The 27,818-nt window shown below is 41.3% G+C and overlaps 1 protein-coding gene across 1 annotated transcript; it reads left to right on the top strand.

The window, feature by feature from the left end:
- METAP1 (methionyl aminopeptidase 1) lies at positions 1-27,509 on the top strand. Its single transcript, XM_054292065.1, has 11 exons — positions 1-137; positions 10,123-10,174; positions 12,213-12,325; positions 13,680-13,740; positions 14,934-15,025; positions 15,754-15,837; positions 17,309-17,447; positions 20,048-20,179; positions 22,561-22,704; positions 24,774-24,839; positions 25,008-27,509. Exons 1-11 carry the CDS (start codon positions 18-20, stop codon positions 25,166-25,168), a joined length of 1,164 nt encoding a protein of 387 aa, XP_054148040.1. The 5' UTR covers positions 1-17; the 3' UTR covers positions 25,169-27,509.
- Positions 27,510-27,818: the final 309 nt, after the last annotated feature.

Below are 27,818 nucleotides of genomic sequence, written 5' to 3'. Positions count from 1 at the left end.
CGTGGCCGCCCGGCAGCATGGCGGCGGCGGTGGAGACCCGCAGAGTGTGCGAGACCGCCGGCTGCAGCAGCGAGGCCAAACTGCAGTGCCCCACCTGCCTCAAGCTGGGCATCCAGGGCTCCTACTTCTGCTCGCAGGTGAGCTCCCCCGCGGCCCAGCCCCTCGCTCGGCGCTCCGGGCGTGCGGCGGGCGCACGATCCAGCTCCCCGCGCCGGCTCCCGGCCGCCCGGGCCCGGCCCGGCGTGCCCAGCTCTGCCTCTCTGCCCGCCCGCCCCCCGCCAGCCTGGGCCAGCAGCGCCCGGCCGGGGACCCCGCGGGAAGTTCCCCCTCGGTTCCTCGGCTGTTGGAGCCGGGGGAGCCGGGCTGGCGGCCCCGGCGGGGAGGGAGCCCCGTTCCTCCTCGTGGCCGCGGGCGGTGCGGGACCTCGGCAGCACCGAAGCGCAGCCGGAGGGCTCGTGAGAGGGTGCACGGATGTTCTCTGCCTGAAGGGGTGGGTGGTCCGTGTGCCCCCCTTAAAAATAAAGGCTTAGTGGGACAAAGTGAGGACGTGCTCATCAAATTCCAGCGGCTGCGTTTCCCTGCCGGCGTCAGCTCTGGAGTTGCTCGGCTTTGATAGACACCGGGAGACTTGTTGCTCTGAAAACAGATTTTCTTTAAGTTATGAGTTTTTGTGAAAACTATCTGCTACCCTTCCGTTTTTGTGTTATTCCCTTTTCATTCCTAACTTCTTTTTTCCCCACTGTGTCCTTTGGTGTTCTGCTCTGAGGGTGCCAAACAGGAAGGTTCAGGTTAGGCCACATGTCATACAGCAGTCAGCTCCCACGTAGAAATGTGAAAATTGGACGTGTTCTGTGGGCCACAGTGGTAACAGAGTGTGGTCCTTCTATAGAAAGAGCTGTCTGATGACTGTTTGAGTGTCGTTTTTGTTTGTGGGGTTCCTTTTGGTTTTGTTTGGGGTTTTAATTAACTTTCAAATGTGCACTGAAATACATAGCCTAATCCTTTGAACTTTTTGTATGTGTAATTCTGTCAAAATCAGTAAGGACTTACGTGTTCAGTTCAGAGATTAACACTGGCTTTCCTTGTCACAATTATAACACAATAAAGTCACTGAACTTTTGTGGATAAACATAAGAAAATAATTCAGTCACATCTGCTAGATTAATTTATTAATTGGGAAGAATTTTTTTCCGAGTCAGGGTGTAAGCTGATAGTTATGGTTTGCATAGGACTAGGGGAAAATTTCCCACGTGCTTGTGACACACCCACTGCACAGCTTCTGGTACTTTCCCCTGAGGTCTCTGCCCTGTGCTGGGAGTTGCTGCCAAATTAGAGTGACTGCAGCTCAGAATTGTTCTGACAATTCTGCGTCTCTAGTTCCCACGTGGTGCTTGTGGTTAACTTCTAGGGATTTGCTCTGTTTTGACATGTCTGATATAAAACTCATCATAAATGCATCATCAGTGTATACAAATATTGGTTGGTGATGACAAAACCATTTGTTAAGAGAACAAACAGGCCAGCGTGAAGAGTTCCAGTTACATCTTCACTCCCCTCCTTCCCACCTCTAACTCAGCTAATTCCATGCTGAGATTCTGGTTTTCTATATACTGAGTTTAATTATTTGGAAATATCTGCTGCTGTTGTTAGGAAAAAGGAGAATTACTGGAAATACTTTTTGGCTTGCTAAAATAGGCTGCTGGATGACTGACAACATGCTTGCAAAGCTGTCCTGCCTAGAAAATGAAGTACTGAACTGGGAATCCCAGTCATCTCATTTCTGAGTGACTTGGGGCGTGTTGTGCCTTGCTGTGCCCATCAGCAATGTGGGTAAGCACACTGAAGGTGCACTGGAGGTTTTGGGGCAAGGTGTTACAGAGAAGGACATTAGTGACAGCCTGTTTTAAAGATGTGCAAGAAATGTCATGCACAGAGAGGAGAGTGCCCATGTTCATCCTGTGGCAAGGACCCTCGGCCCCCCTGAGTGCCCTGTGTTGGCCCAGCATGGATGGAGCTGTCCCGAGGCTCCAGCTGTCCTTGTCTGGTGTGTGCCATGGAGGAGACTCGCTGCCATCCTGCCCTAGTGTCTGGCAGGCACAGTCAGGAGGGTGAGGGAGGTGCTGCTGACAACCTGGCTGCCTCTTCAAATAAGCACATGGCAGGTGAACTTCCAGCTTATTTTCTCTGAACTTCCAGCAAGTTTCAGCTGACAGCAGTGGACTGGTTAGCATCGGTGAAACTTTTCTGGAGTTCTCTCTTTGGTGGTTTTCTTTCCATTCTGGTCTTACATGCATAAATAACTCTTAGGTAAGCTAGTGAGCGGACCTAGGATGTTATTCCACCTCACAGCACAGCCTGTGTTGTAGCTGGCTTGGTGCTGCTCCCTCCCTCTGAGGATGCAGGCTTCTACCCATTGCCTTAGGCTGTCCCTGATTCCTTGGTGAGCCACTTCTGAGGCCTTCAGAGTTTTCTTTTAAATGGAGGAAAAGGAGTTGCATTAATTGTTTGGGGTTTTTTTGCTGGTTTAGCACTGCAGGGTCATGAAACACTTCAGGAGTGTGCTGCTGAAGAGCAGGCTTGCCCACTGTGGCCCAGTTCAGCCCAACCATAAAGTCAGCCTGTCCTTATGGAATGCACCGGTGGGAGCCAGGTGTGTGGGCGCTTCCTTTGGGCTGAGGGTGGATTGGGAGCCACAAGCTATCTGCATCTCCTTGGCAGGTAAAAGCATCTGTATGGGCACAGACACCTGGTAGTTAATCTGCTTGGAAGCCTACAATGACTTTTTCTTACAGCCAAAACTCCAATCAGAGCTAAAACCAAATTTGTAGGAATTTATTTTCCCTAGTGCTAAGATTAAACAACAGAAAATTGTGAACTGCTGTAGGATGGTAACCATGTAAAGCCATGTGTTTGGATTATAAAACACTAACATGTCATTTGCTAAGAAAGAATTGATAGAGGACTGAAAGGTATAGGAGGTATAGTAAGTATAGGGCTGAGGATCCCAGTATAGTGTGGAGATTGATTAAAAATTATTTTTCATGACTGCACATAGAGAATTGAAGTGAACTTTCCAAGTAGATTGTGTCAAGACAATGATTTCCCTGGTGAATTTATCATTTGTGTTTCTCCTTTCCTGGAGAAAGGGTGTTATTCTGGTCACTTATTTTTTTCTCTTTCTCTGCATCAGAACATATGCCTCAACAACATGCTCTGAAAATGCTTCGGCTGGAGAAATTTGACATTCTCTGGGGTTTCTTTGAGCCAACACTGTTTTCTCTCTGGCTTTTGGGCACCTTGGAAGCTGGGTACAGCTGCTAAATAATAGTTGTGCTTATGGATCATGGATGGAAAGGGGGCCATGTTGCCTAGCAGGGAGGTTTTGAACTGGTCATGGAGACAAGTTGAAAATGGCTTTTAGCAGCAGAGAAGCTCTTGAGATGGTATGTTGAACCCTGGCTTGTTTTTTTCCCTTTCACTTCAAGCTGTAACAAGAGGAACTGTTCTGTTGGGGGATTCTGTCTGCTGTTAACCCTTAGTAATATTTTAGGCTAGTAGATCAAGTACTGTCACTACCAGCTGCCTTTTTTCACTGTCTGGTTTTCTTTTTATTTAGAGACTTACTGCAGTGTTGTGTGTGTTTATCATCTTATGGCGAGATACAGTAATTCATTTATCTTCTGAATGTGGAAATCACACAGATGTCCAGCCTCACATCTCAGGTGTAGTTTCTCTTGCTAAGATGAATTTGTTATTGTGAAATCTGCCTTACAGATACAGTCACTTGCATGTACATTGTGTGTGGTATACATAAAGGGTTTGTGTTTAAAGTAGACAATTTGCATTTCTTTTTTGTCTTCTACAAGTGGCTGAAGGATAAAGAAAGGGAGAGTAGTGACTGTTTTTGAGAACTCCAGTTACCATTTTTATATGAGCCTTCTAATTGTGAATGGATCACTTATGAGTGATTTTGTGTTGCTTTTGTGAAAAACTTTATCTTTCATACTACTTACGTAAGTGTCTTGGGCAAAACAGAATAGGTTTACTGTGGTGTGGACTAGATGCTACTACAGGGCCATTTCTGCAGCCAAATTCACAAATACCTACTTGTATTTGTGACACATTGGGGAAACATTCTCTTCCTCTGAAGTCAGTGGCCTTTGCCATTTTTGTTTCTCTGAGAGCTGGTGGCCATGGGTTGTATCCTAGTAGTAGTCATAACTTACTCAAGGAGAAGTGCTGCCCCTTCCTGTTTTGTGTGCCCTTGTGCTGTCAGCCCCAGGTGTATGAAGTGGTCTGGTTATGGAGTCAGAAGTGAGGACTGGGGTTACCTGGTGACTCTGCCATGTGTGTTTTGGGTGTTTGAAGGGGTAGCATTTCTCTGAACTGTACAGTCAGGGTCAGTGTCTCTCTTGCACTGGTGGATGCCTCCCAATATCTCGTGATACCTCTTGATATCTGAGGTGGGATATGATTTTCTTCAGCAAAGAAATGCTGTTTTGCTCTCTCAGTGAGTTTATCTACAATTTACTGCTTTCTGGAAGGCACATTTTCACTGACACTCAGCCCTGGGCCCTTGACAGCTTTGGATGCTCAAGGTGACAGTAACTTGTGAAAAACTGTGGACCTGAAGAGAGGATTGTTGTCCCATCTGCTGCTTTGCTGTTCCCTTTCACTGTCAATGTGCTGGGGATGGGGGAGCAGGGAGCAATAGACCTGGATGAAACTATCTTTTGTCCTCTCTCACATCAGACCATAGGACATCAGTGCAGTGTTTCATCCTTGGTTCAGTGTTCTTTGTGCCTGAAATAGGCTGGAATCAGCTGCTTGGGTTCATCTGCAGCACACAGGAGTTTCCTCAGGCATAAATGGCACTCAGCTGATACCATCTTCTAGAAAATCAGATCTCCTTCATCAGGAAACTGACATTCTCAATTGCCTATAAATCACCATGAATACCTGTGTCTGAGGTAAGCACCTGATTGTTGGTGAGATATGAAAGCTGAGTCCTCGTGACTTTCTGAAAGTAAAACTTCAGACTCTTGTAGGGAGACCTGCTGAGCTAGAGTTCCATGTACTGACAGGATAGTCCAGTTGGAATTCCTCTGGTCCCTTGTTTCTTCACTACACTCAAAAATCAGTTGGATATTTCTGTAAATCTGAAGAGCTGCAAAATGCAGTCCCTTCCACAAAGGGTCATGAAGGACCCAGGAGTCCCAGGGTAAGATGGGGTCTTAGATGAAGGAGAAAGTCAATCAACCCTGCTGACACCAAGGCTCTGCATGTAGGTGCTTCTCTTGGAGTTGAAAACACATATTCTGAAAACACATATCCAACTCTTCTGAAAAACTGACTATTCATGTGTCCTGCTTAGACTACTTTGGGAATTTTGTACTGAGTTTTTCAGGCTGGAGGCTGTCTCTGTGGGCTTGTACTGCCCTTAGAAGTATTTCACTATGCTGAAAAGTATCAACTGTTTCATTTAACATAAAATGTATTAACACCTCAACATACTTGTACTTATGGGTAAAATATGAATTAATCTGTATTGTATTTAATATGTATATATAATTGATAGCCTGGTATTAAACTAAATGCTGTACTTCAGAGGTTTTTTTTTGTCTTCTGTTTTGCATACCTTTAAGGTATTTGGTTAAAAATGAGTTCTCATCATGCAAAATGACTTGGTCTCAGGTTAAGCCCCAGACAGTTTTACATTCTAAAGGACATTTGTAAATTCTGTTAAAAAGATTGGTCAGAGTATTTTTAGCTACAGTGTGCTGCTTGGCACTTGCAGTTTGTCCATTGCAGTTCAGGATATAACGACATGCAAAGAGACAGTCTGTCCTCACAGTCTTGATTCTTTTTTTAAATTTTCTGTAAAGTAGAAAATTTTTGAAATTCATTGCAGTGGCTCTAAATGATGACCATAGAGGATGGAGGGGGTGATTCTGTGGAAGTTGGACACAAGTTGGAGTGCTGACAGGGGGATTGCCAGAGCTAACTTGAAATGAGCCTTTCCCATGCAGAGGCAGTGCAGAAACACCGTCTGTCAGCATGTCTTGGGTTCTGTGCTGTGGTGGACTTGGCTATCATAGAGTGGCCTGGCTTGGAAGGGACCATAAAGACCATCTAGTTCCAATCCTCTGCCATGGGCAGGGCCACCTTCCACTAGACCAGGTTGTTCAGAGCTCTGTCCATCCTGGCTGTGAGCACATCCAGGAATGGGGCATCCATGTGTCTGGGTAGCTTATTTAAATCTAGTTTGTTATATCTGTGCTGTACACAAGTTTGTAGTGTAGTAATATCCTAATCTTGATTGAGCATCCTTTATTCCTCTGGAATTTGCAGTTGGCTGTACTTTTCCACCTCTTAATCAGATTGTATGCATACATGAACTGAATCGATAAGAAGCTTTCTGTTATTATTGTAAAAATGACAATAAGCATAGAAGAATTTTTTCCCCTAATTACTTCAATAACTATTTTAGCGGGTTTTGTTATTTCAATGATTGATTAAAAAAAAAAAAACAACCTCGAGGTATTTGGTAGTGATCAGTGTGTTCATAGTGAAAATGCACCATGCTATAAAACAAATACTGCCATGTCACATGATTCTCTTGATATTGAGTGACTCCTTAAGGTAAAAATCATTTTCAGAAATAGCACATCTTCCACAAGGGGATCCAGCAGGAATCTTTTCAAATGGTAATGCTGGTTGTGCCTTTGGTTACCTTTTGATATATTCTGATCAACACTGGGTTGAACTTGTCTCTAAACACAAAGCCAGTGGGATTGGCTTAAGAATGTCCCGAAGCCAGAAATGTTGTTGAAGGTTTCAGTATGTTGGCTGCCTTTGTCTAGAAGACACATTTATATTTTTCTTTCTGATAGAATAGTTGTACCCAGGATTGCCCTAAACAAGTCAAGGATTACCCCTCTGCTTTTTTTTTTGGTCATACATTTGACCTCTCTTCTTGTACAGTCCTCTTCAGTGTTTCCATGTCTGTCTTGATTGAGGTGTAAAAGTCATATGCAATAAAAAAGAAAAATGCTTTAGGTGCAAAGGGCGGGGCTATTAATATCAGGCATGATATTGGATTATGTAGTGCTTGAAATGGGAAGCACTAGGAAGTCTTCCAAGGAACTTGAGGCCAAATTCATATTGTTCCTGTGTACTTTCCCACTGAAGTGAATGTTTTAAAATATAGCCATGCAGTGTTACATGTTCCTTTTTTCACTCTATCTGAAAAAAAAAATCTGTAGTTTCTTCATTTTAATATTAAAAGTCACCCTGGATATTTTTTCCCTTGGATTTTGTTTATTTAGTCATTGAAAATTTTCTATCCTGACCTGGATAGGAGCACAGAAGAGTTGTTAAGAGACAGGAAGGGCGATAGCCAGATTGAAGTAGATGTGTCAGGAGAAGGCTCAGTGAAAAGCATGATTTTCTCCAGAAAATACTCCAAAAAGTGGCCCAGATGGAGAGGAAGAGTAGGTTTCTTCCACAGCTTGTTGGGAAGCCTGCAGTATAGAGGGTGAGGGTGTTTGCAATGTGCGGTGGTACTTTGGGGGTGCTTTGTTGCCAGAGCTATGGTTCTCCACCCTGTGAGATGACAGCTGCCATATTTTTGTGTGGAACTGCCAAGGCAGAGCTCTGCAGTCATGTGCAGTGTGGTGCTTGTGCAGTGGGTTGTTGGATATAAATAATTTGCATGTACCCGGTCAGTGCAGTGCTCGCAGGGAGCGTATGACTGATCCTACACAAAATAGATGGGCTGTAGGTGGATGTGCAGCATGTCCTGTGAGTGCCTTCCAGCAGTGTCAGACCAAGGCAGAGAGACTGATGGGTTGTGCAGTGCACTTGTAACAGCCCCTGCTCACCAAAATGTTCTGGATGAACCGTGCGTGCCTGTTGCAGTTGATGGCTGTGCCGGTGTCTGGTTGTAGTGAACATGATTGCACCTTTGGAGCTGTGCCCCAGGAGTTCTGGCAGAGCTACTGCTCCTCTGGAGATAGAGGGCAAGTAAAATTTCAGAAACATGTTTGGGACAACTTAGGCATGTGACAGCCTTATGCAGAATCATCTTAGGTTGTCCACAGCTGCAGGAAATGAAAAGCCAAAATGGAGTTCCCCAAGTTATACTACTGTCCCTGGTGCTGTGTTTGCCTGGTTTTTTCTGGTTGGGGGCCAGCACAGTGGAAAGGCTGTTGGTATAGGACAAAGCCAGGGCATTGGAGAACATCCCCCAAAATTTAATGGGAAAGCAGAGAATGAACTACAATCAGTAATTGCCACAGCTGATGTATTCCTTCCCTTCTTCCTTCCTTCCTTCCTTCCTTCCTTCCTTCCTTCCTTCCTTCCTTCCTTCCTTCCTTCCTTCCTTCCTTCCTTCCTTCCCTCCCTCCCTCCCTCCCTCCCTCCCCCCCCCCCCAAATACTCCTTTATATTCAAAATAGTGGGTTCTAGGTTTGCAGACTTGGTAGCTGCTCTAAGTCCTTAGCTGCTTAGTCCTTCTTCAGAACAAAGACCTCGTGTTTGAAAAGGGATTAAAACCATACTGGTTCTTCCAGTGTCCTTGAAATAGCGTTTTTAGGTATTTTTTTTATTATTTTTTGTTTCCCTAAGGCAGGCCTCAGTTCAAACCTGTTCCTTTCCTCCCAGCTGTCCAGCAGAGAACAGTGCAGTGCAAAGGTCTGTGTTGCAGTGGGTTATGTAAGTGTGACAGTAAACTTGGGCTGCTGTTGGAAGTGGCGTTCTCTCCGGTCATTGGAAGCGTTGCTGTCAGAGCTCCTGGCAGTGCAGTCCCTGCTGGCGTGTGGGGCAGCACAGCACAACGAGCTCTGGTCCTGAGGGGACAGCACATACACAGCAGGGTCTCGTTGAACGTAGGTGTGCTTGTGCACCACTGTTCTGTGTGTTTGTGGGTGCACTTTGGTACCTGCTGGTTGCAAGACTGATGAGGGAGGAGGGAGAGGGTGGCTCAACACCAGCAGACTGCTCAGAGAGTTCCAGAGCAGCCCTGAAGCAAGGGTAGAATGTTACAAGCTGGGCTCAGTTCGCAGATGTGTTGTCTTGGACTGGTTGAGGGTTGTATACTTTAGGTTGAATCAGTTGTTGGCTCTGGGTGGTAGTTTTACAGTGATGATTCAGCATTAATATTGTTTCTCCTTAAAAAGAAAACCAGTTTGCTTCCTGCCTCTTTCTTCAGAATTTCAGCTGTAATTGTCAATGATTGGAATTAGCAGTTTCTTAATGGATGTTTTGAGTGCACATAGGCATTGATTTAGAATTTTTGCTACAAACCCAAGTAATTTGCTAATTAGTACCTTAAAGGATCACCTTTAATGCTGCCTTCTGCAGTTTTTCTGCTTGAATCTCTTTTCTTTCATGTCCTTTCTTCATCTTAGTCTTTCTTTATTCTCCAGCTGCTAGTCATTTCCATCTGCCCCTTTGCTGATTCTTTGTTCCTTGCATTAACTGCTCTATTTGTGCTTGGGAAGAAGAGAAAAGGCCAGACTCCTCCACAGTCACTCTTTTCTTGATTTCCATTTCAACTTTCTCAATATTTTTTTTTCAATTTCCTATTTTCACTCAGTAGCCCTCATTTCCGCCCTTTATTCTACTTCATTAGTTCCCCTGTGGTTGTGCTAATTGGCCTCTGTTGCTTTCCTGTGCTGGAGCAGGAGGCAGAAGGGATGCAGTTAGCAGGAGGAGGTGGATTTTTCTTGGAGTCAGGGGAGGACCTTGCTGCTCACTGCAGCGCTGTAAGGTCAGGTACAGAGAAAAACTCTATTTCAGCCAACCTGCAGCCACCATGGTGTTTAAATAATGATAAATACACAGTCTATAGGATTATGTCAGTGTATTTCACTGCCATGGGTGTTGTCTATTTGGCTGTGCTTTTTCTGCCTATTCTGATTAATGAACTTTTGAATGTGATATTTTTTATTGCTAAGACTAGCAGTTACCAGTAGCATTTGCTGCATATTGCTGCAAGGGTTAATAAAAACAGTCTTCCAGTTTTCTTTAAAATCCATTTGCTTCTCCATTTTGTCAGCTTGGCATGTCTGTCCATGTAAATACTGCTTAAAACAGATACATTTTTGTTTGCAATTCTAGGAATGCTTTAAGGGAAGCTGGGCCACTCACAAGTTACTGCACAAGAAAGCAAGTAAGTACATTACTTTTTAAAATGCATTTTTCATATTTCTTTGAATTGGGTTTGTGATGTGCAGTGAGCTGTAGGTAGCCTTGCTTCAGCTGGGGATTGGACCAAATGACCTCCAGATGTCCCTTCCAACCTCAACTGCTCTGTGCTTCTCACCTTGGAATGGTATTGGGTTTTTTCCCAAGATACCTGGCACTGGGTGATGCATATCTGAAATTTTGTCCAGTTCTCAACAATCTAAAGCACTGTGTAAAATTTCAGAGGCAGAGGTTCACAGAAGTGTTTGTTTCTGTTCACTTTTCTATTTGCATGAATTACTGCTTGAGCTACATTGCCAGGTATATGAACACAGAAGGAGTGGTGCTGAAATAAAGGACAAGGAGAATAATAAATCACTACTGTAGGGCAGTGTTCCTTCATAGCATTTTGATGTCTAATGCAGTCAAAGGCAGTGCAGTGGGAAAGGTTCTTGCAAAGTCTTTGTGATTAGACACTTGCTGGAGCACAAGTGAGTCAGAGTGCAGCTGTTCTGTACATTTTTGGGAAAAAAGGGAGCATGCTTGTGTGCATGGTGCAGCCACTGATAGAGGATGTATCATAGCTAGGATTTTGCTGAGTTCAGTTCAAAGTAGTAAGAGTATCTGTGTGCCCTAGTGACAGCTGGTAGCTCTGTCACAGAAATACCAGGAGACTGGTAGATTCTACCTTATCTGAGTAGTGAAAATAACCCCTAAGTTTAAAACCAGAGAGAGGGCAGACCTCAGTTCTGCCCCCTTGCCTCCTCCCTGCCACCACCCTGCCTATCTTCATTAAGCCCTGATGAAAAGGGAGGTAGGATTAAAAAGTGATATGGCAGAAACTCACATCCTCAAATAATTTACCTCCTTTCCTAAAACCCAATAAAGCTTCTTTTTTCATGATAAATGTTGAATGGTAAGTAGAGTAGTACAGATAATTACAAATGTTTTCCTTCTTTCTGCCTTCCTAGTGTAGGGATCCAGTAGTTGACACTTGCATTCTGCATCCTATTAATTTGGGTGATTATGAACAGCTTTGGACTTTCAAATTGTTATTTCTCAGTTTCATCTGAACTGAATGTCATCTGAGCAGATGGCTTAGATGTCAACCACAGAGGCTCTGAGGAATTGACATTAGGTTTGCAATGGCAGACCTTTTGCTACCTCTTCATCCTTCTGAGATACAAAAAGAGAAAACAAACAAGTTATCCAGTTATGAGTTAAAGATTAATGTTACCAAGCTCTTCCTTAACCCTTGCCTTCTGTTTCTGAATTCTCCTTTTGGTATTGCTCAGGATCTGCTTGTTTCAATCCTTTATTTAAACACCTTCAATTTGCCTTCATAGGAATATGTTGTTTGTGAATGAAGTCAGTCATTGGGCCACATCAGACGTGAATTTCACAAGGTTTGGAGAGCTGGGAAGCTCCAGCAGTTGGGGACCATCCCCTAAGGTGTGAGCACCGTTTGTCCTGAACTGCAGAAGTGGCAGGACCTGCACTCTCTCCAGCAGCTCTGGAGGGGTAGCAGCCTCCATGTGTTAAGCCTGACAGTAGGATGGCCTCCCTTCCACCTTTGGATGGTCTCCTTCCCACCTCAGGTCATTTTGGTCACTGGGTGCTAAGGGAGATCACAAGGAAGGAATGTTCCCCTGCAGTGCAAGGGTGTTAATTGAAGGGATACTGAGTGCCTCTGTAGAAACAGGCTTTTTTCCCAGGAATGAAACAAGCACTGTGCTATAAAACCGCAAATGAAGAACAACTTAATTACTGCACTTTCTTTGTGCATTCAGTCCTGACATTACCCAGTTTGCTGTTGAATAGGGTGGGAAGAATCTGAATTTGGAATGGACAACACAAAATGATAACTGCTACTTACACTTGCATATATCAGTATCTGAAATTCCAGAGAGACTCAGGTCTAGACTTAGGCACTTCTAAGTCACTTTCTAGACCCACAGTTCTCATTCTTAGTAGGACAGGTTTTGCTGCTGCAACTTTTTTCCCCCTTTTTCTTATCTTTTCAGAAGATGAAAAAGCTAAACGTGAAGTTTCCTCCTGGAGCCTGGAAGGTGATGTCAACACAAATCCCTGGTCTGGTTATCGTTACACTGGGAAACTCAGGCCACACTACCCACTGGTAAGCAACAGGTGCCACTACTGCAGCCCTGCTGTGTTCTGAGCAGCTCATGGACCACTCCTGACCTGATGACCTCCCGCATTTTTGCTGAGAGAGGAGAGCTTCTCAATCTGAGCCCCATGGCAAGGACATGATGGCTGTCCTTATCATGGTTCATTTTATTTTAACTTGTTCTATCTCCTGGTATATTTATAATTAAGGGAGTGCCTGTGAGCATCAGTAACAGGCTTAAGGTCATACCCTTTGGATGTACACTGTGACATTTATTCTGCAAAAAAGCTACTGCTAGTTCAGCTGATATCTCCCAGCTGTTTGTTGTCCTCACCCGTTATAGAGCAGTCTGTTTCTAAAAAGTTCAGGTGAATTCATTCAGAATTTAAATAAATGGTTTTTTATAATATTATATAAGTGGTTTAAAATAACATGGTGAGTGAGCTGGTGAACAGCTGAAAGAACAGAGGTTACAGTGATCTCCTGCACTGGAATGGTGAAGAACAGCAGAGTTCAGTAAGATCTTTGGTTGTGAAAGCAGATTGGGTTTAGAAGATGATGACATATAACTCTGTATATATATATGTATTACACACACACAGGGACATACAGATGTAACTGTGTTTTTAACTTGGTACAAATTTGTACATGGAGAAAGCTGAAGCTTTTTTTTGCAGCAATAATGACATTTTCTTTAAATTTGTCTTTTCTAATTGGCCTGTGCTAGAAAAGCTGCCCCAGTGGCATTCTCTCTCTAAGTCTTCTCCATGTTACAGGCTCATTAGAGAACAGATTAGCTGAACCTGAGCCCATGTGTGTTTGTTAGTGTTGTTGGAGAAAAAGGTGTTTGGGACATTTCACTGGCTAAGTAATTTAGTTGTGTTATCTCTGAACTTTGGCTTTTTTGTCTTGTGACTGCTGTAACACTGATGCAAGTGAAATTAGAGATTTTGACTAAGATGATGATTAGAAGTAAGTATTCTCTTGCTAAAGAGAAGAGGGATGTATTTGAAACTAGTGCACTTGCAGTCTGGAAAGCAGCAGAAAAAAATGCTACAATAAGGCATAATACATTATAAAACCAGTAAGATTCACTTGACAATAAAAATTTGATTTTTACAAAGCTGTACAGTTAGCTACTAAAAGTTGTATAATATAGCAATAGGGGGTAACAGCAGAATGTCTGGGATTGAAACTTGGAATTTTTTGAGTGTTTACATACTTTGCAACTTTTTCTCAATGGATTTTGCCATATTTCACATGAAATATTTCATATTGTATTTAATTTTGCTGTGTGACTCTGGTTTTGTAACTATAATAAGTGTTGCTGCAACCTAACCAGCTTTGCCTGTGATTTATTTAGACACCCACAAGACCTGTGCCAAGTTATATTCAGAGACCGGATTATGCTGATCACCCACTAGGTAACCTGAAACAAATCACAATTCTGAGTGTTACGTTTGCTCTCTGTTTTCCTTTCCATTGAAAAAGCCTTTAATGCATGAAGGAGATACTGGAGAAGGGAACCTCTTGTCTGTCCTCACCGTACTACTTCTCCACAGTAACTTACTCATTTTAAACAAATCATGGTTGCAAATATTTTTTGGATACAATACAAAGTTTGTAATGGGTTGTCTTTCAAAGGTGTGCAGGAAATGGAGAGTTAGTTAATTTGGTTTTGGGGTTTTTTTAATCTCAAACATACAAGTCCTAGTTCTGTTGCTAATTTGATAACAAGCAGCAATCAGTTGACTGTCACAGATAAATTCTACTAAACCATTCTCTGTGGCATCAGTGTATCTGTTGAAAGTGTATTATTTTATAATAAAACCAAGGAAACCGTGCAGTATGCAACCCCCCCAAAAGAAAACTGGGATATGAGTTCCAGCTGGTTTTGGACAGAGAGGGAATGCACATTCAAAATTACTTACTTACTGGATTGTTTTGGTATTTTCCTCTTTTTATACCAGTATTGGGGCTTTGCATTTCCCCAAAAGGCTGCTATGAAATCTGTTAGCACTATTTTTTAGTCTTAAGATATTCCATAGTTATTTCTTAAAGAGTGTGAATATTAAAACAACACAAAATACTGGATTTTCTGGGGTTGTTCATCTATAAAGCTGAGATTGCACAGGATTTGGTAGGAAGGATTTACATGTTTTTGTCCGCTGATTATTGCAGTAGTATAACCAGGTATATTCCCATGCTCATGTAACCCGTTATGACTGTGTTAGAATGTAATTTTCACTAATTATTTTCCAACAGCAGCTGAAAAATGCCTTTCTATGACTAACACAACTTCCTTGTCAACCTGATATTTAAGGTTGTGTTTTGACTAACTGGACATGATGGTTTTATGCAGTAAGTGAATGGGTTTCCTGAGCACATGGGGCATTATGGTATTGTGGAAGGCTTATGAATTCCAATTAATCTGAATAATATAATCATTCTGTGGCTTGGTGGGTTTCTTTCTTTAGGCTGTGGTGAGAAAGTCTGTACTTCTATTGCCCTTGGTAAGCTAAGGAAGTTCCTGGATTGGATATGTGTAGCAATCATCACTCTATGTAACATGGATTTTTTTCTTTCTTTTTTAATCTTCTCCCTTTTTTCTTTTCAGGAATGTCTGAATCAGAACAAGCTTTAAAAGGAACCTCTCAAATAAAAATACTGTCATCTGAGGATATAGAAGGGATGCGAGTAGTGTGTAGGGTAAGGGGGTTTTGATTTTTCTGGCAAGGTGCCTTTACAGTCTTTAAAAATCTGTAATCATTTTACCCCTTTTTCACAGCACATTTGAGAGTACAAATGTTCTAACCACTTTAGAGTGCTGAAAAATAGTTTGGGAAGCTTGATATCTTCTGGCTTTTTTCCTTCTTGTGACCCCAGTTCCCAGTAAAGTATTTTGCAAGCAGAAGGATGACTTTTATCTGTTTTGTGCATTTGTTATTACTAGTAAGGCAATCTGTGCCTGACACGTTGTGTTTGTTAAGAATATGTTTTATAGTGCATAAATGAGAACTTTTTCCTCTCTTGGAGTTGGTACTAAGTAAAAACTAAAGAGCAGAACAAAGGCCCATCCTTAAAAATTTTTGAAAAAGAACTGTTCAATTGTAATCACTTCCTTGTGCATAAAGTCAAACTTTGAAATGCATTAGGTAGTTTGATTTAAGATTATGGCATTCAAGGAAAATGTGGTCCAAACCTTAACTGGGATATTGTCAGCTCTCACAGAGGTGGCTGAGTACATGAGCTGGAGGGATCTCAAAGTCTTTCTAGAACCCAACTTCACACAGCTTTCCTGGTTATTTCAGTGTAGCTGTCAAAAATGGGTTACAAATCTTGTAGAGAGTAGTCCTGGCCTGTTTAAAATGAACTTAAATTGAGCCAATAGATCAATTTAAAATCTATTTTAAATTTTTTATTTGTTTCATTTGCAGCTTGCTAGAGAAGTATTGGATGTTGCTGCCATGATGGTGAAACCAGGAGTAACTACTGAAGAAATTGATCATGCTGTCCATTTAGTAAGATAAGTTTATTATTCTTCTGGTGTTTATAAGTGTTTTCTTCTATCGCTTTATTTTAAATGATTATTGTGTGGTTTTCTTTGTTGCATGAATTCCATTTCTTTATTTCAAACTGTTTCCCACTTTGAAGCTGGTGGGTAGTGCAGATGGCAGAAATGAGCTACAGTGCAATGGTAGGTTCAAAGTGATTTAGGAACTCCTGGGCCTCTCTCTGTATCAGTTGCTTCCATATTTCTGGCTTCAGATATCTTCTAAGTTTCTTCGCTTGCTTTCTCAGTTAACATCATGTTTTCTTTCTTCTAAACCCTTTTTGCTCCACAGATACCATTATATAAACAACAACATTTGTAGGCCATGGACTTCTTGTACTCTGTGGTTGGCTAAGACATACAGAGGAGAAAGTTAAATTATTTATGATTGAGAATCAGAACTGAGGTGCCTCAGAGAGAACTGAAACAAGATGTTTGATGCAGTCTGACAAAATAAAGCCACAGTCCAGTGACGTGTTTAAAAAACATGTTCAAGAATGCTTCCTGCCTTAACTTTCTATAGATATTTGAACTTTGCTTTGCTGTCTTCTCTGTGAATCATTTAATCTGTGCATTGTGAGAAAGGAAACAGTTTTGGTATAGTTAAGTTTGTTAGAGAGCTTCCTTTTTGTCTGCATCTGCAGGTGTTGAGCTAAGATGACTTTCATTAGGCTGGAGACTTCTGTTGAACTGCATTAAACAGTTCAAAACTTAAACACAAACTACTGCATTGAACATCAAACTGCTTGCTTAGGCACATTGTCTAATATGAACAACTCGTGGTTAACACGGAGTTACCTCTCCTCAACAGTTTATGGAAACTTTGGCAGGTTGTTGATAGTGACTGATATCCCTAATTGGTATTTTTCAGTTTTAAAAACAGTATTTTTTTTAAAAATTAAAAAAAAAGGTAACACAACTTTTTTTTTCTCAGTACTTTGCTCACAAAGTATGTGTATATATGTATGTGTAAATATATATGAAATGTGTCAGTTTTGCAAAAATACAGTAAGGTTATTACAGTGAAAGGGAAACAGCTTAAGGTTTTAAAGCTGGGGGGAAATAGTGCTAAATATTATTTTGTTTAGCTTGTGTGTCTTGCAGAAATCTCAGACTGAGTGCTTAAAAGCAGTAATTGAAAATGACTTTTTAAGACTGAGTCAGTATTGCCATGCATTGTTTCAAACCTGAATATCTCAGCATTTGCAGTCAAAGATGAAAATGAGTAGAAACAAAATGAAAGTAGCTTTAATTTCTTCCTGGTAAGAGATGCAAGGTATAACAAAAACATTGCCCGGAAATGCTTGAAGAATCTTATTTTCTTGAGTCACTGCTTTTCAGCCTGTCATTCTTACTGCAAAGCTGTTGCACATATGTTTTTTACAGTGTTTTTTCTTTGTACAAAACTTACTGGTGTAAATTGTATTTTCTCTATTTAGGCTTGTATTGCAAGGAATTGTTATCCTTCCCCTTTGAATTATTATAATTTCCCCAAGTCGTGTTGTACGTCAGTGAATGAAGTGATCTGTCATGGAATTCCTGACAGGAGGCCATTGCAGGAGGGGGATATTGTTAATGGTAAGTGCTGTGAAAATGAACCTTCAGCATTTTTATCTTGTGTGCACTTAAACCATGCAATAAGGTGATGTTTCAGAAGCAGGCAACATCATTAGAATAGCTTCTTAAGAGAGGCTTTTGTTCTCATTTGCCAGTTAGGTTCTTCTCATTTACCTCTACTCTTTACATACTTCAATTAATGAATTTTTTAAATAAAATAATTTCAGAACTTCAGTCCACTTGAAGAGCTTTAGTTCTTCTACCCTGATCTGTGCATTAGTATAGTGCCTGAGTATTCCACTTGTAGGCTAGATTCCACTTGTTCCAGGCTGTGTACATATAGGGAATAGAATGTATATTGAATTATTCAACTGGATTAGTTCTGTGTGAATTCTTGATTAGATGGCTCTAGATTGTTACAATTTTGCTATGCTCATTGACGATTATGATGACTGTAGAGGGTCCTAATGTGCAGGCATTGTATAGGTGCATGTTATCTTTTTTTGAGCATCTCACAGCCTAACAATACCAGCTGATTTTTGTTCTTGGTACTCAAGGTGCTTAGGCCTTCTTGGGTGGTGAGAAATACTTTTATAAGTTATTTGACCATGTCTTGTTTTAACCTTAATTTCTTCTTGATTTGGCAGTAAAAATTAATGACACTTTTTTTGTACAAACATTTTCACTTTTGTTTATTGCATTGGTTTGCTTTTCTCTTACCTGTAAATAAATACGCAGAGTGCTCAGGTTTGACCTACCTCTAGAAGCAGGTTGTAATCTTTTTAGATTATCAGATATTTAATACTTGTTGGCTTGTAATAATAGCTATTAAGTCTACATCTCAGTGCTATGGGTACCAGTCTTTTCAGAACAAGTCTCATGATTGCTGCCCCTGTCTAGGTAAGGTATAGTCTGGTTGAAAGCTCTGAGCTTGTAGGTACATGTAACAATGCATGCCAAAGTTCCTTTGTCTTACTTTAATTTCAAAAATGATGCCTTTGCACAGCTCTTTATTATTGCCAGCTATTCTGGCATTGTTGGAGTCCAGCCTAAGAAGCCCAGCTCATAGAATCATGGTTTGGGTTGGAAGGGACCTTAAAGATCATTTGGCTTCAACCCTTGTGCTGTTGTCAGGGACACTTCCAGTATAAACCAGGTTGCTCAAAGCCCCATCCAGCCTGGCCTTGAACATTTCCAGGGATGGGGCACCCACAATTTCTCTGGGCAGCCTGTTCCAGTGCCTCACTACTCTCACTGTAAAGAATTTTCCTTTAGTATCTGATCTAAACCTACTCTCAGTTTGAATTAATTCCTCCTTGTCCTCTCCGTACATGGTCTTGTAAAAGTTACTCTCCATCTTTCTCCTTGGCTCCGTTCAGGTGCTGAAAAGCCACAATTAAGTCACCGCAAAGCCTTTTCTTTTCCAGGCTGAACAATCTGAATTCTCTCAGGTTTTTCTAATTTAAGAGGTACTCCAGCCTTCTAGTCAACATGGTTGGCTTCATCTACACAGTGTCTTACCTCTGCTGTTTGCATACCAAGGCTGTACCTCAGCCCTAGAGAGCACCTTCTGTAAGTGGCTCTAGTCACACCTTTGTCCACATTCCTGCATTTGATCGAGCTTGGAGCCTTCTGCTTTGTTGTCATGAGGAAGAACTGAGCTTCTTTTCTGTAAAGTAGAGGCTCAAAAGCCTCTTGAAAAGGAGGACCAGAACAGTTTACAAGGAGGGATAAAAAAGGTATCTTGGAGGGAATGTACCCAATGAACAACTGAAAGGAAGCGTCCATCTTTTTCTTGATTTAAAACTTTTTAGCCCGGAAGCCATGCCAAAGTCCAAAACAAGTTTTTTGAACCACAGGAACATGTGATCCAGAAGGTGATGTCTAGTTGTTGCAAGTGATGTCTAGTTGTTGAGACCAAAGTGTGTTTTCCCACATCTTCCTATCAAGATGGTATTGATCTCTCTCAGCAGCTCATGTATGATTTTCCTAAAGTATTATTGAACACTACAGCTCCCTTCATGACTGTTTACCTGGGAGATGATTTGGGTGTGGGTTTCTTCATGAATAGCAGAGCATTGGCCCTTCTAGTGGGTTTGGTGATCTAGCAGCTATTAGACCTACCAGCTGACCAACAAAGACTTAGAAACAGAAGTTCCCATTCTGCCATAGCAAGACAACTTGATATGCAAAACAAGGACTACATACCTTTTAAAATTTAATTTCCCCCTATAAGTGCTGGAATTAATTCTGAGAAAGTACAATAGCCAGGTAAATCCCCATAGATCAAGGAGCTTCTCTTTCCCATTTTTATATTTAAAAAACCAATGCTAGCTCGCTGTGTTTGTGTTGCATTGTTGGAGGATTTTTTTCCTCCTCTTCCCCCTTTTATTTCATTAAATCAAACTGTTCACCAGTGCAACACTAACTTACAAATTATTATATAGACTCTACAGGATAAGCATGAAGGACCTGCTTCTGCTGGAAGAGTTTTCTTAGGGAGTTCTTGTGAAGTAACACTTCACAGTTGGAGTGCCCCGTTTGTTCGGGTTTGTTGTTTGAGCAGTGGGAGGCAGGGGTGAGAAGCAGGCGCTAACTTGCCGCGTGTGCTGTGCTGGCAGTGGATATCACCGTCTATCGCAACGGCTACCACGGGGATCTCAACGAGACCTTCTATGTCGGAGAGGTGGATGAGGGTGCCAGGAGGCTTGTCCAGACCACCTACGAGTGCCTCATGCAAGCCATCGATGCAGGTGAGCCCTGCCTGCGGCAGGAACCTTTTGCTTCTCAGAAATGCTTGCTCATGTTGCCTCTGCTCTGCTCAGGGCGACTCCTGGTGAGCACACAGAAGCACTGGTGTGTGGTCACCAGCTGATGATGGGTGCTGTGTAATGCAGTCATGCTTCTATGAGTGCTGGCTGCAACTTCTTTTGAAATGTGGGCTGATGAGGAAAATGTATTTGATGCTGAGCTGATCTGCTGATGATACTGACGTGGAAACAGCCTTTTTTTGACCATTGATGAGTAAGAATCCTTAATCTGAGTAACTTAGAGAATGCAACAAGCAAATTATGTTTTGGAAAACCCTACTTTTATAATTTGTATGGTGTTGCACAGTTAACTGATAAGGTAAAACATTGTGTGAGCACCTAAACATATCTCCTTAGCCCTGCCAAACCTGATGGTTACTTCATAAAGCTAGTTATGAGCTCTTGATTTTGTGTGGCAGTGTGCCAGAGAAGACAGATCCTTATCTTCCAGTACCTACAGAACTTTAATTATCTTGCTTAGATAACAGTCAGGGCAGCTGCATCAAGATATACAATGAGATAAACATGCAGCTACCTTTCTGACTTCAGAAAACAAAAGAAGAATTTCTCAAGTCCCTGGAGGTACTTGTACCATCTGTATCTTTTGTACCCTGCAGCTTCTTAAAATCCCCATTATAATTTAATCACTTCTTGGCCTCTAAAGATTGAAGTTTAAGGTAGTATATATATTAAGGCTTTAAACTTGCATTTAATGAAAAGTAAATGTAAATAAAAGACATTAAAATGAGCACAATTTGGGTTAATAATTTGGAGATGGCTAGTCCAGCTGAAAAGACAAAAATCCATAGGATTGATGTCTTGTGTATCCGTTGTGTGATCAAGAAATTACTGCCAGGTTGAGCTGTGAAGAATAAATTACCTGTTTTTGTGGGATTACTGTTCTGAAATGACCACTTTGTTTTTTAGAGCTAAACCAGAACAGTGTGTATCTTTGATCCTGTACTTTTTTATAGCAATTGTTACATGTGTTGTCTCTTATCCTTTGTATCTTGGCTTTGATGTGGAAACTATGACAGAAATTCCCCTGTGTTTGTTACAATGAGATTAAAATTCTCACTGTAAGTCTTTTTTACCAATTTTTTAGATGCTGTAATGTGTTTTAAAGGGTTTTAGACATTGCATTTGAGTAGGAATTGTGGCAGAAGGTGTCTCACCTGTTAAAAGGGGGTCACCTCTCCCCTCTTTAAATCATCCCAACATCTTGGTGTTGGACCAGCAGAGCTCTAGCTGTATGAGAGAGAAGCAGAGGGCTCCTTGCTCCATTGAAATGAGTTGCACGTGCTGTCAACCCCATACTTCACAGCTATTTAGCACAAACACCACAGATGAATCTCTTCCCCACCGTATCCTTTTTGAATTTTTGGAGAAGTGTTTATATTCCAGTAATACAAATTTCTTGTTATTTTCTGTAAATTCAGCTTAAGGGTTTCAGTTGTAGTTGCTTGCATTAGCAGAGAATTGTACTAAATAGTTGCTGCACATAAAGCTTAAGTTTTATGTGAACTCTGCTTAAGATGGCTCCACACAGCCACACATCTGGCTCCTGAAGAAGCAGCATATATTTAGGGAGTTGGGAAAGCTTGATATTTTGTTTTAAGGGGCTCAAGGTTGTTTTTGGGATGAATCTTCATTAGCTGAATGATGTAACATTGTTGCTTTTATGGTGTTACTACTACCTTGTCCAAGTGCTCAAAGTGAATTTCTCACATCATTTTCGCGTGTTTCAAATTCTCTAACTTGTAAGGCTTCCTAAAGGGATTGTCAAAAAAGTTAAACCTGAATATGAACATTCTTATTTGCTGTAGCGTTGTCATTGAGAATCTTGTCTAAGAGTAGAGATACCTATTTTCCCTTTATTTATTTTTCTAAATATCTGTCCTTTGTGTGCATTTTCCACATAGTAGAGGGATAAGTGTATATTAAAATATGGTTCCTGCATTCATTGCAAAAAGCACTGCAGCTCAGGGTGTGAGAGCTCACCAAGTACTTTGAAAGTCCTTTAATTTCAAACTTTGATATCCTTTTAATGTGACCAGTTACATCCATGAAAGGAAGAAAATAGTATCCTTGTGAAAAAGGTGTTTTCTTCTGTTTCTCTTGGTTTTTTTAATATGAGACAGTTTCTTCCCTCTCTCAAGTGATTGCACTCACATACACACTCAGTGGATTAAGTGATCATAGGGAGTTGCACACTGGAACAGATGGGCACACAAGCCATAAGTGCTACAGAGATGGTGTTTGATGGTTAGTTGTGTTGAAGGAAAGCTCTCTCAATTCCCTTCTGTGTCTCTTTAATTTTGCAGTGAAGCCTGGTGTTCGGTACAGAGAACTGGGGAACATAATTCAGAAACACGCTCAAGCAAATGGATTTTCAGTGGTTCGGAGCTACTGCGGGCATGGAATCCATAAACTTTTCCATACGGCTCCTAACGTGCCCCATTATGCCAGTGAGTATTCATTCCCTTTGAGCTGTCCTGTAGGCACGTGATTTGCAGTGAATGCACCCAATTTACTTGAGCCATCAGGTTGGCATTTTGGCACTTGAGAAATAATTTTTGTTTTTTAACTCTGAACCATAGCATGCTTTATGAACCTGTGCCTGCATTATCTGCCTGCACCAATGGTTAGTCTTAGCTCTCATCAGTACTTGGTAAGTGCTCAAAGTTTTTGCCTGAATTCCCAGCTGAATTCCCTTAGACATTCTTGTCTGGCATGAACTGCCAAATACTTCTCTCCTTAGAAGTTCTATGCCAAACCTTACTGCCGTTTACAGATGCAAATAAAAAGCTCTTTGAATGGAATAGATGGATGTTGTGCCTGAATGTGGATCCTGTTTCTTTCACTTTTCTTCATTTGAATGTTGTCATTTGGTTTTTCTGGAAACTTCATCCTCGTGTGTGGCAGAGGAGGAATGAACATTCCCCCAGTAGTGGTAGTTTTTGGAAATGTCCATGGCACCATGACAATTTTTCCAGCAAGACTAAGAAACAACATCCACAGAGGCAAAGGAATAAGGTTAAGTGCCAGTGGACAACTAAGGGCAGAGTAAAAATCATGAGGCAGTGATCAGCAGGTCACACTCACTTCAGCTGTAAAGCTGCCCTGATCATAGGACACTTATTTCCTCAGACCTGACAGGTGCCTCCATCTTCCCATCTCCTAATGAGCTTTAACATGTGTTATGGTTATAGAATATAGTCTAGCAGTTCCTGACTTTCATGTCATCATTTCCCCAAGTTACTTTTCTGACAACAGAGAAAATCTGTTAATTGCAGGTAAAAGGCTATCAATTCCTGGTATGTACTTCTTGTTGTGTAAAATAAAGAAAATACGGATTCTTTGGAGGTAGAGAGCTTTTTATACCAATTAAAATCCAGTCCAATACAAAGGAAATGTCTGTCTTTCCTGGCTATTTGGAACTTTGAACTTTTTTTTTTCATTGGGCAAATATGTAGAAGTGGAAATATCTGAGGGACTTAAAGCCTCTTGGAGAAAAAAGAATGCTGCTGCTTATTTCTAGCTTACTGTGAAAGGAGTTTGAAGAGCAAAAAGATAATTTTCTAAGAAAAATGTTCTGTTGCTGTTGTGGCAGCTTGATGTCTGAGATTTTTAAAGCCTCTAGGTGATTTAGGCAGTGTAATAAATTAACACAATTAAGGTTAGATAGGGGGATGTAAAATGAATGCAAATTGTCTACAGCAGCAAAGTAGCTTGGAGCTAGTGGTTCCTGTGCAGTTCTGGAGTTTGTTCCAGCTCTCAGACTCAGTTACTTTGGAGCTGTGCTGTCCTTCAGGTGAAACAGGACAGAGGAAATGGGCTGAAGCCTTTCTCCAGTCAAACTGCACTCCTGGAGTCATGCTGTCCATCAGTTCATGTGCTTCCACATAAGCATTTTCAGTGCATTTAACATCAAAATGTTCCTGTGATATTGTCCTGGATGCCTCAAAATGCTCTGCTATTTTATGTTAGCTAATGAATAACAGCATTATCCCTCTGACACTGCTGTGACCCCATTATCCAGGTAATGAGGAGGCAGTGTGTCTTTCATTAATGGAGTCATGGGATAACTTAACCACTGTCACATTTTGACAATTTATTGGAGCTAATGGGTCAGTGCAAACAAGTAAGGAGATTCCAAGCCTTCTCTAAATATCTTGAGTGCTTCTTACTTCTGTTTTTTAATTATGATTTTCCATTATAGAAATGTGCAGAAATTCCTGTATTATATTTTTTCAGTGTTTTATAGAGCTAGAGTTTAAATTCCACTTGGAATTGGAGAGAAAGACAGCAATTAATTTTAAGCATCTTGAGTAAGTATTACAGTGTTGGTGGATGGGGAGAAGGAAAGAGCTAAAGGAAATTTTTATGTATATGTAAAAATGGAGAAGTGAACAGGTCATCTCAGAAGGGTTTTTTGGACTTTACTGTGTTTCTGTTGTATTCTGTCAGGACAAGGATTTGTTCATTTACTAGCATGGTATTCTTCTTTCTAACTTGAGTGTTTATTTTATTGCAGAAAACAAGGCAGTTGGAGTGATGAAGCCAGGCCATGTATTTACAATTGAACCAATGATCTGTGAAGGTGAGCAGTTTTAGCAGTAGAGTAAAATGGTTACTCTCGTTTGCTCCTAAGTAGTGATTGAACAGGGTGCTGGTTCTATCCTGTAGAGCTGATAGATTTTTCATTTCTCTTTGGGGGAGTGATGGCTGTTATTTAAAAGCTGGCAGGAAGTGATGCTCTGTGTTTCAGGTGGCTGGCAGGACGAGACCTGGCCCGACGGTTGGACGGCGGTGACGAGGGACGGGAAGCGCTCGGCGCAGTTTGAGCACACGCTGCTGGTCACAGACACGGGCTGCGAGATCCTGACCCGCCGCCTGGACAGCACTCGCCCCCACTTCATGACCCAGTGATAGCCCACACTGAGCAGGTGCATCAGAACCAGAAATATAGATCTATTTTTTGCCCCTGTACTATGCATTTTTTTAAGAGTACAGACTAGAAAGATGTCACCATTTACTTTGTTCTCGGTGATTGTAGATAAGAGGAATATCTCGAAGAACCTGACCCAATGTCTGCAAAAGCAGAGAAGAATTTAAAGAATTTCCTGCTTTCCTCCTACCTACAACACTCACGCTGTACTTTCCTTTTTTCTTCAATTATCTCTTTAGCACCTTTCTTCCAATTAGACCCACAATTGCTTCTGTTGCTGCCATGATATTAGCTAGAAAAGCGTGGGTAAGCTTTCCCACTGGGACTTGATATTTTGGGATCCAGGTTTTTTTCACCATTTCAGTGTGCCCTGTCACTCTTGGTTTGTGAGAGGCACCTGAGATTTTAAGCATTTCTTATTCCAAAGACTTGCTCTTACTTCTGCAGATACTATTTTGGGCCTTGTTTGTTTATCAGTTGAGAAGGGGGCAGAAGGGAGAAAGATACGCACGTACAAGAATGGGCTACCTTTAATTCTGCCCCCATCTCTCTGCTGGTGGTGATTGCCACTGTGGGTGGCACACTGTGTTAATGGCAGGACTTGTTTCTCTTGCTGGAGATTTGATAGGATGGGAAGTTAACAAAGTCTGTCTTATATGCAGCTGCCTGGAATAAGCTGCTTTTTCGCAAAGCAGTACTTGCAGGCAGCCTCCTGCACCAAAAGTTTGGTGAAGCTGATGTGTCAGACTTGCCTAGGTAAAGGAATGCAACAAGAACCAAAAAGATCCCATGATTCATGGGATCCCTACGTCTGTTAACTGTGGGACATCTTTAAAAAGTACATCCACAGTAGCTGTGGGGGATTGGATTTGCAAGACTTACAGTGAAGTATCTCAAAACAAGTCTGAGTGTGTGAAAATGAAACATGTTCAACACTGTATTCATTTTCTTTTGGTAATTTTTAAACGGGTCATTTTCTTCCCCCTTGGTTGAGTGAGTTTGAGGCTTTTGGGAAGTCTTAGGGGGGCAGCTATGAAAACTGATCTTTTTTTTCCTCAGACAGTGTATAGAGTGGGCAACATTGGTATAAATACCCCTTTATATTTTGTTAGTGGGTCATGGTGAGCTGAAAATGGTTGTGTTAAGGAGTGTGGATTGATCAAGCCTCTCTTTTCTCTACCCTTTCTTTTTCCATGCCCATTTCCCTTCCATCATCTTTAGTGTCTCTGCTGAGGGAATAAATTTTTTCTTCTGAATTGTAATGAAAAATTTTTCAGACCCCATTGTAGACTTCATCTTACACCACTCTAACACAAGAAACTTAAGCCAACACAAACATTAAAAATCATACAATCATGGGCATAAAATACACCTCTTAGAAAATGTCTGGTGAATTTGTTGCCACAGATCCAAGAACATGAAGTGCTGCATACCCTTGGCTCCCTTTGGCACTGCAGAATTTAGGTGGGGGAAAGGGGTTAGTGCTTCACAGAACTGGACTCATCTACTTCCAAATTTGCCAGAAAACATCTTCTCTGCCCTGAGTGCCTCAGACCTCTGTTGCTGTATCACTGCAATGTTTTCATTACTTTATTCTTGTTTTAATTATGCAGTAAAGCGACCTGAAACGATGCACAGAGAGTGCGTGTGCGTGCGTGTGTGTGTAGAGATTTTTAACAAATCAGACTGTAGTACCTGAGTGGGATCACCTGTGCTGAATGAGCTGTGTTGAGGAGATGCCTGTCCTGGAGGTTTGCCCACCATATCCTTCACTTGAATGGTTACAATGGTCTTGCCTTTTCTATGTGTGCGTGTATGATGCAGGGGGTGGGGGGCTTCATTTTTGGTCAATAAAATAAAAGTTGCAGCTGCTTTTAACAGAAATAAGTTTTTTTTTTGGTCTTGTAATCCAAACCCAGACATAGAATTTTCAATTACATCCAGGTTTGCTTGCAGTGGCAGAAGCCCCACTGGTAGATGCATGTACCCACCAGAACTCATCCTTAAACCCACACATGTGCCACTTGGATACCTCTTTGTTGTTGCACTGATACAACCAAATTTAGCACATTTTTAATGCAAGTAGTCTATGACACTATGCATTTCTGCCTATAAATTGAAATCACAGCATGGTAACTGCCTGTAGTGAGTTCATACTAGTGTATTTTTAAATGAGTGGGAAGCTTAGTTAGCATCTACACCTGATCTTGCAACATAAGAGGGCACATCAGCCTTGAGAGCAAAATTTATTAAATAAAAATATTAAGAAAAACTATTTTTTCACCTATCTAGCTATGTCTTTGCTTGAACACGACATACTAGATTTGTGCTGACTGGATTGTGGAAATCAACTATTTTTATTCTTACAGAAGTTGCTATCCACTTAAATAAAAGATCCTAACTTAAATCTCCTTTTAATGACATTTTTAGCAATTGTATACTTTTACCAAAAACACAATCCTGCAACTAGTTCTGAATCAATCTCTTAATGTGTTTTCCCTTTACAGCAGTAACGGGAAGATACATTAAAATGACTTATTTTACTATAAGTCAGTGTGAAAATTCTTCATGCTGTTTCTGCAACTTGACTTGAATATTTAAGGAGAGAAGGTTTGGTAGATGGTGTTGAGT

The sequence above is a fragment of the Melozone crissalis genome, unplaced genomic scaffold (assembly GCF_028551555.1).
Source record: "Melozone crissalis strain CALT ecotype California unplaced genomic scaffold, PUWL_Pcris_2 ptg000006l_1, whole genome shotgun sequence".
In the NCBI taxonomy this organism is placed as follows: Eukaryota; Metazoa; Chordata; class Aves; order Passeriformes; family Passerellidae; genus Melozone; species Melozone crissalis.
This window is presented reverse-complemented; position numbering and strand designations above follow the sequence as displayed.